Source organism: Palaemon carinicauda, chromosome 42 (genome assembly GCF_036898095.1).
Source record: "Palaemon carinicauda isolate YSFRI2023 chromosome 42, ASM3689809v2, whole genome shotgun sequence".
Taxonomy (NCBI): domain Eukaryota; kingdom Metazoa; phylum Arthropoda; class Malacostraca; order Decapoda; family Palaemonidae; genus Palaemon; species Palaemon carinicauda.
In genome coordinates this window covers 29,425,916-29,435,725 of record NC_090766.1, presented here as the reverse complement: position 1 = coordinate 29,435,725, position 9,810 = coordinate 29,425,916, and the positions used below count along the sequence as shown (strand labels likewise).

Genomic DNA, 9,810 nt, shown 5'->3' with positions numbered 1-9,810 from the left:
GTGTGTGGAAGTAAATTCTGAAAAATTACCAAATAAAGTTTAGAATGGACGATGGAATAGGATTGAATGGATAGAAAAATTGAAAAGGTAATGAACATGTACCAAACGCTGCGCCCAAGAGTGAATATTGACAGGGTCTGCATACCATAAAGAATAGAAAATGGTTTGAACATCGAAAGTAGCGCATTGACACAGTACCTTAAGAGCATTACAGATGAATGGCTAAATTGTACATAAGAAAAAAAATTGATAAAGGAGGATGAAGACCCAGAAGTTTATAAGGAGAAAACAGGAAAAGTAGAGACTATATGAATGGAAAAGAAAACCGATGCATGGAAAATAATACTTGAAACAAACAGAAAAATTGGGCAATAAGGGAACATGGCTGTGGCTACATAGAGAAGAACTTGAGAAGGAAATTGAACATATGATAATGGCAAAATAAAATTAGGTGATAAGAATGAGATATAGTTAACGAACAATAGACTAACCTGACATCTTTTCATAGTGGAAATAGAAGGAAATGGAAGAAATTTGACTAAATTTCGAGTGCAATATTAAAAAAACCAGAAGAGTGTAAAGGAAAAATTCTCGATGATTGACAGCCAGTCTATATTGGAAAATTAAATAAGACTATGGAATGACTATTGTAATATCACATAAAAGTGAGATGAGCTATTCATATAGTTCGATGTATAATGCAGACTTAGGTAGACACAGTATTGAGTTAGTATTAAATTCAGTAATGTGTCCATTTGTAAAGTCATAAAAAATTATTTTCTGTGTATATAGTCTACATAGTTAATAAAATCAGTGTACATAGTGCTTTTTATCATAGTCCCTATATTCTAAAAGGCATTGCAATGAATTTAGTGTTAATGATGAGTTAACTACTGGAACAACACCTACAGAAGGCATATATTATACAGCCTAATTGTAGAATTTGAGAAACAATTAAGTTACAATGGCAAGCAATTAGATGGACAGACTTCTTTTGATGTATTCAGGGGGAAGACAGTGATATGTGCTTGAAGGGTATTTAGAGAAAAATGTTAGGGGTCTATACAGACTTTGATCTATTACTGTTGATTCCAATAATGGATGAAGAAGCAAAGAAATTTTCAAGTGGACGAGAGAGAGAGAGAGAGAGAGAGAGAGAGAGAGAGAGAGAGAGAGAGAGAGAGAGAGAGAGAGAGAGAGAGAATGAATGATTTAAAGTTTTCAGGCATCCTGACATGCGAGAGAGAGATAAAAGCTATTATTATTATTATTATTATTATTATTATTATTATTATTATTATTATTATTATTATTATTATTATTATTATCATTATTATTATTATTATTATTATTATTATTATTATTATTATCATTATTTGCTAAGCTACAACCTTATATGGAAAAGCAGGATGCTACAAGCCCAGGGGATCTAACACAAGAAATAGTGCAGTGAGGAAAGGAAACAAGGAAAATATTTTGAGAAAAGTAACAATAAAATAATTATTTCCTCTCTAAGCAATGATTTTAACAAAACAAGAGAAAAAGAAATAAGATAGAATAGTATGCCCGATTTTACCTTCAAGCAAAAAATCTTTAACCCAAGACTGGAGGACCATGTTACAGAGGCTACGGCATTACCCAAGACTTATAGAACAATGGTTTGATTTTGGAGTGTCCTCCTAGAAGAGCTGCTTAACATAGGTAAAGATTCTCTTCTACCCTTGCAAAGAGGAAAGTGGCCACTGAACGATTACAGTACAGTAGTTATCCCTTTGGTGAAGAAGAATTGTTTGGTAATCTCAGTGTTGTCAGGTGTATAAGGACATAGGAGAATATGTAAAGAATATGCCAGGCTATTCGGTGTATGTGTGGACAAATGGAAATGAACCGTAACCAGAGAGAATGATCCAATGTAGTACTGTCTGACCAGTCAAAGGGCCCAATATCTCTCTAGAGGTAGTATCTCAACTGGTGGCTGGTGCCCTGGCCAGCCTACTACCTCAAAGTATATGTTTGATTGAGAGTTGAATGGGTAGATAATTGAAAAGTGACAAACTAGCTGTAGCTATTAAAGAAGTACAAATGAATTGAAGGAAAATTAAGAAGTAGTAGGTTGAGAGAGAACGTAACAAAGCAGATTGATGCATGAGGAAAAATGTCCCAAGGAATTGCTATTAATATGTATGCCAGGAGGAAAAAAATTTCAATATATTCTTGTTGGTTTTACACATGTATAGTACAGTAAAGATTGACTTACAGTTGTTATTGCATTATTGAATGTTAAAAAAATGTTGCGTATCATGTTGATAACGTGAGAGAAAGTAAGTTCTACATTTATGTGCTTAAGGTGTACATTACAAATGTTTTTTTTTATAAGAATTATGAAGGTAGCAATATTGAAAAAGGCTTTGTTGTTTAGAAAAATATAAAGAAGAATGTTAGCGAATGGATGTATACTTGAATAATAAAAATAATGACTTGATTATGTAAGCACTGAAGGAAAATGATAGCTGAATTACTGCAAAGGTGCAAATACATTTTAAAACATTGTGTTGATAGATACAGGTGCCGAGATTTCCTCGAGCTACGTCAGATAGCTATATTAGTAAAGTGGTATATTCAGAGACAATGTTAAACTAGATAATACATGGAACTGGACAAGGATATATTGTAGCTCAGGAAGGGAAGTTGAAAGTATACATAACAATGATAGAAGAATGCCAATATAAATTGATTAGTGGTTCAAGTTACGATGTGGGAGAGCCAGTTCTGAAAAAAAGTTATTTAAGATGAAATGTTGCATAGTAGTAAGATTTGAAAATATAGTCTGGAGGACCATATATTGTAACTTAGTACTGTTCAATTAGTAATTAGTAACGTGTAATATGTAAATGTAAAGAGATGATACTTGAAAGACCTAGTGAGCAAACGTCACTATCTGACAGGTAGTAATCAACACTATATCAATTAATTACTTTATTACCCTGTCCATTCAACCACAGCAGGGTTGCTTATACAAGACCCGGAGTGCCATTTGCACCATCGTCGCCACTGTAAGTAAACTAGACTGGTTTTCTTTGGAGTTCCCCCAGAAATGGAAAGTTAATTTTCTATTACAAATGGAATCTTTTAGTTGGGCAGCCACTAACTGAACATATTGCTTCACAAGAGGAACTGTTAAAAGACTGTATACTCATCACGGTTATTCAAATCACACCTTTTTCTCGACAAGTGACGATGAGAATGAGGATCATTGTTGCCCAGCAATAAACACCTTAAACATCCCACACACAAATGCACAGCAAATCCAAAGAAATCCTGTTACCCTGTTTCCAAAAAACCCTATATTACAAATATGACAACCTGGAGTACAAGTAGAACGAGAGAGCTCAATAAAGTACCTCTTCTAGTCAACTTCTAAAAATAAATGACAATTCATGAGCTATTAACAAACATTCATCAATAAAGAATAAAGTATAATTTGGGAAAAGTCTATTTCCAGGCGTTTCTAGAGACATTAGAACCACAAATGAAGGCTTTATATATACTACTAGGGTTTAGGATGAAACATTTTGAAGCTTAAAGCAAAATCTCTTGATTACATTCTACTAGTCTGAAAATATCACTGTACTTACCACCAATATTTAGGAATCATTTGCCATCAGGACTTGCACAGCGGAATTGTTCTCTAGTGCAATTGGCAATGCAAGTTTTTTTATCTGCTTCCAAGTAAAACTGGTCTGGACAAGCACAACTATATCCAACTTTTCCATTTTCTCTGGGAGATAGCAAACACAAATGGGAACAACCTCCATTATTATCCCCACATGGATTATCATATGGCAGCTGACGTAAAGGATGATAAATTTGAATGTCATATGGGCGATGAGTTGTGTTTCTTAGGGACTGGAATTCTTCTCCGGTAAATTTGTTTGCTTTCAGAACTGCCTTAAGGTTCCAGTCAGTCCAGTACATGTAGTCATCAAAGACTGATATAGCAAAGACATAAGGAACACGTGGGCCTCTCAGTACTTCGCGACGATTTTGGCCATCTAGATCGGCAGAGGCAATGTAGTCAAGGTGAGCATCAGCCCAATAAATTCTGTCAGCAAAGTAGTCTAATGTTAGAGCATTGGGCCATATTACTCTATCTTCAAAGCCAAGAACACGAGAGAAATTAGAGCCATCCATACCAATACGACCAATGTACATCTGCAAAAAATGCCAATCTGTGAAGTAAACATAGCCAATACCTGGGTGAACAGCTACTGCTCTAGGATCACTTATCCCATCAGCTTTTATCGTTTTGCAATTTGTACCGTTTAGCTCAGCTACATCTAAACGTTTACTATGTCTATCCAGCCAGTAAATCTTTCTTCCAATCCAATCAACTGCAAGACCATCTTGCCCATGGCTATAGTGTTTAATAACTTCCTCTTTATCACTTCCATTTATTTTGGATCGATAAATTGTTTTTGCTGGTACTTCAGCAAAATATATCATTTCTTCTTTGTCATCAAAATCTAGTGCTACAACATTTCTCAAATCTTGATGCATAAGCATGTATGTTGAACCATCAACTGCTAGCCTCATGACATAATACCTGTTTGCAAAGAGTATCCAAGGGTCTGTATTATCAATTCTTTTACATGTGTGGCCATCTGGCTCACGTTCGTAATACCTTTCATCGCATTTACAATTGTAAGATCCAGGTGTATTCAAGCATTGCTGTGAACAAACACCAGGTATTTCTTCGCATTCATTTATGTCTTCACAGGCTTTTTTGTCATTCATCAATCTGCAAAATTAATTAAACCACATTTAAAATGCACACTGAACAAAAGATTATATGATACTTATAACTTTATACTGATGTTGCACAGTATGAAAGATGTATTTAAAAACAAATGCACACAAATTCTACCGATTAAGGTAATTTGATGACATGAAAAATCAACATATCATTCAGGGCTGAAATTTAGACATTTCTCCATGATTTACACTTCGCACCTTCAGCATCAATTGTATTTCTACGATTGAAAGTTGTGGAAATGAACTAGGATAATTTGAATGATTCTGAAATGAACAACTTACTTAAAGCCTTGGTTGCAGGCACATTCAAACCCAATCAACGTATTGATACACTTGTGACCACATTGATGTAGCTCGACCTTTGCACATTCATCCACATTGCAATGTAGTGGTTCATCGGAACCATCACTGCAGTCACTGACTTTATTGCATACAACATTTATTTGAATGCATTCTCCATCACTGCACTCGAATTCTCCTGCTTGACATCTTTTCTCCGGTTCTACAAGGTAAAAAAAAAGAGAAAAACATAAAGCATAAATAGCTTAAACAAAAAAGGAAGCTGTGCTGTAAGAATAGTAGCTTCAAATAACAATACAAAAATAAGTCTCAAACTGCATATGTTTTTCATAGCAAAAGAAAATAAAACCAGTTCATCCATTGTCAAGAACATCTCTCAAGTTCTCAACAAGGCTATATTTAGCCATATGATTTTAAAAATTTGTTGTATCAAAATATACTATTAATGCTGGAGATATTTATTCATATAAGAAAGATAAATTTATTCAAAACAAATTACATTTTTCATGATAAATTACTGTAATTCAATTAAAAACAATATTTAAAAATAAGTAGCTTCACAAAAGGAAATATACTATTCAAATTTCTAAGAAGTTGTTAACTATCTGGGCAATTATCCTTATATATAAAAATTACCAATTGAGAAGAATTCACAATTAAAAAAAAAAGTCGAAAATGGGTGATAATTTCTCAGCAATCCCACAGTGAGCCGAGTCTGGAATAGCTCCTCGGGTTCCAAGTACAGGGTCAGGCAAAATGATCTAACATTCGTGAACGCCTTCGACTAATGGATCCCATTTGACTGATTTAATTTTTAAAACATAATGAAACAGAATGGCATTATATGTAATTTTCAAAAATAAAAATACTCTTTTGTTTCTTTACTTTATTTGCCTTTTAGTAAACCTACAAATGTGTCAGATCATTTTGCCTGACCCTATACTTATTTTACATATTGAAAACATCTCGCATTCTTTTTGTAGCAATCTGTAAACAAATAGAGAGAAACACAATGGTTTCCGTCGACAACACTTACCACAATCAGCTTCATCAGAATTATCGCCACAGTCATCCTCCTGATCACATCTGTATGTTTTGCGAATGCATTTGCCGCTATTACAGCGGAAATCGTCAGCAGTGCAGTGGCGGTACTTGCACTGGACACCTTCATCTGAGCCGTCCCCACAATCGTTGTCAAAGTCACACTCCCAATCCTTCAAACAAAAGTTTCAGTTTGAAATGAGATTGCGTGATTGCATTACGTACATTTAACAAATACTTTGAAGTAACACCTTAATAAATTTTGGCAAACACTTCTCTGAGTTTTTATGCTTTAAATAATAGAACTAACAATTCAAAAGTATTTCCCACAAACTCCATATAAGGTAAATAAAACCTTTTACTGCTTATTTCAAAAGATCTGGTAAAGAAGGCATCATGTTCATCAATAAAATTGACAAAATCCAGTACTGTACACTAGCAGGAAAGTAAGTGAAAAGAGGAAGATCACAAAGAACACTATGTCAATAAAACTGCTTAAGTAACATTAATTCAAGAGTTTGTAGACCATCTAGACATTGATCTCGACTGCAGTATACAAATATGTTACCCAGCACATAAGACAAGATTTTATTTATTAAAAAGAGGAGATTTACCAGCCCACTGAGTCAAACTCGACTCTTGGAGAGCTGGCCCGATTAAAAGTGGGAAGAAAAAATGTTCATATTTACGTTAGAATATTAATATAATAAAATTATGGTAAATATAATGGATAACAGAATAAATAGAAGATAAACTGGTTATTCCTCTCATTTGTCTTAAGTAAAAAACACCATGAAAATGCCAGCCACAATTCAGTTAATGCTGAAACGTATTTTGAACAGATTTTGAAGGATCATAAAATTATATAAAAGTGGAAAGCTAACTAATTGCTCAATTAAACAATAAACCATTATGATTAATGATTAAGAACATAATCAATATTGAATGTGTTATTTGAACACGACCACTGAGTAATAATTTTACGCTTTTCAAGTTTATCAATAGAGCCATTTTAAGATATCACATTCAAGGTTCTTAATTTATATCCCAGATATTAGACTACCCCATATTTTGGGGGTGATTTATTTATATTAAAAACCCTCCTATCTGCGGAAATAAACGGTACATATGACTCCTACGGTAGAATAAGCAATAGGATTTATTTCGAAGGCTCTACTCAAATTTTCTGCTATTCACTTGAACATTTGAGGTAAAAATGAAAATCTCTCTCTCTCTCTCTCTCTCTCTCTCTCTCTCTCTCTCTCTCTCTCTCTCTCTCTCTCTCTAAGGAGTTTGACATAATAATAGAAAAAATTGATGATATGTGTAGAAACCATAAAGACTGGAATATACTCCTATCCGGAGATTTTAACTTTCCTTTCGTGGATTGGAAAGAATGCATAGAAGAAAGTGGTTGTATATATACATATAAAAGAGAGAGTAATAGTAGCGCAGAAGATAAGAGACAGTTTGAAAAGCTTCAAGATATGCTATTAGAACAATTAATATGCAAAAATTAAACCACATTCCAACAAGAAAAGACAATGTCATAGAATTAATAGTCCATTCCAAAGCAAGTGAACGCAGAGATAGACAAAGCACAAAACAATGGGAAGGATATGGAAAATATATCTTCTATGGTATGACTAAAAAATGCTCAGGAATATATGAAGAATTGAACAAAAATTGGAAAATTTTATTAGTAAGTGATAATATACAGGTAAATACGGATATATTGTACAAAATACTGGAGAAAATTGTTGAAAAATATGTACTAAAAAAAAAAAAAAATAAACATCAGACATGCATACCGAGACACAGAAAGATCTTATTTCAGAAAATTAGAAAGTGGAAGAAAAATCTTGCAAAAGAAAAAATGTATGGAAAATGATGGACATAAAAAGTAAGATAGAAAATGCAGAAAAACGATTATACAATTGAAAGAAAATGATACCAGGGACTTAGAAGAAAGGACACTTCAAAATATCAAGAAAAACCCCTAAGTACTTTACTACTATGCAAAAAAGATGAATAAAGGGAGATTAGAAAAAGGCCCTCTAAGAATTGAAGGAGGGTTAACGAATAAAAAAAGGAAATATGCAACATATTAGCAGAAAAATATAGGAGTGAATTCACGCCAAGAATTGCAAATGAGAATGATGAAACAGAAATGAGAGAAGAAAATATTGAATATCTAACGGATATAGATATTAATGAAGCAGATATTGTGCTGGTTATAAGCGAAATTGAAAATGGATCAGTGGCCGGGCCAGATGGAGTTCCAGCGATTTTGTTAAAAAAAACTGCACACACTATCGCGAAGCCGCTTGCAATACTGCTAAGACAAAATGTAGATATGAGCGAGATATATGTTGAACATAAATTAGCATATATAACCCCTATTTTCAAAAGTGGATCAAGACTGGAGGCAAGCAATTATAGACCTGTTAGTCTAACATCACATATTATAAAAGTGTATGAAAGGGTAATAAAAAAGAAAATAATGAATCATTTGGTTCAAAATAATTTGTTTAATATAGGTGAACACGGTTTTGTGCCCGGAAAAAGTACACGAGCCCAACTGATAGCACACTATGAAAACATTTATAAAGATATGATAAATGAAAAAGACACAGATATGGTATATCTAGATTTTGCAAAAGCCTTTGACAAGGTAGACCATAATATATTAGAGAAAAAATGAGAAAGCATAATATTAAGGGAAAGATAGGAAAGTGGATAAAAGTATTTCTACAAAACAGAAAACAGATAGTGGTTGCAAATGACGAGAAATCAGATGAAGCTCAGGTAATATCTGGCGTGTCACAGGGTACGTATTAGCTGCACTGCGGTTTGTTATTATGATCCTAGACATAGACTGTAATGTTAAAGACTCTGTAGTGAGAAGTTTTGCCGATGACACAAGAATAAGTAGAGAAATTACTTGTGATGAAGATAGGAACTCATTACAAAGAGATCTAAACAAAACATATGAATGGCCGGAGATAAATAGGATGGTATTTAACACCGAGAAATTCGAATCAATAAATTATGGAAACAGAGAAAGAATGTTATATGCATACAGGGGACCTAATAACGAGACAAGCACAAATAAGGAAGCAATTAAAGACATTGGTGTAATGTTAAATAGAAATATGTTATGCAACGACCAAATAGCAACACTGTTGGCTAAATGTAAAGCAAAAATGGGAATGCTATTCAGACACTTTAAAACAAGAAAATCTGAACACATAATTAATCTGTACAAAACTTATGTACGTAGTACACTCGAGTACCGCAATGTGATATGGTACCAACACTACCAAAAAGATATCGCACCAATAAAGAGTGTACAAAGGTCCTTTACTGCTAGAATAGAAGAAGTTAAGAACCTTGACTACTGGGAAAGACTGCAATTTTTAAAACTATACAGTTTAGAAAGGAGAAGAGAACGCTACATGATAATATAAGTATGGAAACAAATCGAAGGAATTACTGAAAACATCATGGAGCTAAAAATATCTGAAAGAGCAAGCTGAGGTAGATTAATAGTGCCCAAAACTATACCAGGAAAATTCAGGAAGGCACACAGGATATTAATCCACTACGCACCAGTATCGATAATGCAGAGACTATTTAATGCGCTGCCAGCTCATC

General features: G+C 33.6%; 1 protein-coding gene across 1 annotated transcript in view; it reads right to left on the bottom strand.

Moving 5' to 3' along the window:
* Nucleotides 1–2,963: 2,963 nt before the first annotated feature.
* LOC137632761 (low-density lipoprotein receptor-related protein 2-like) overlaps nucleotides 2,964–9,810 on the bottom strand; it is an 18,912-nt gene continuing 12,065 nt past the window's right edge. The window contains exons 3-5 of the mRNA XM_068364839.1: nucleotides 6,149–6,326; nucleotides 5,095–5,314; nucleotides 2,964–4,798 (exon numbers count right to left, since the gene is read on the bottom strand). Of these exons, the coding sequence (XP_068220940.1) occupies nucleotides 3,652–4,798; nucleotides 5,095–5,314; nucleotides 6,149–6,326 (1,545 nt within the window). The 3' untranslated portion in view covers nucleotides 2,964–3,651. The remainder of the gene's footprint in view (nucleotides 4,799–5,094; nucleotides 5,315–6,148; nucleotides 6,327–9,810) is intronic.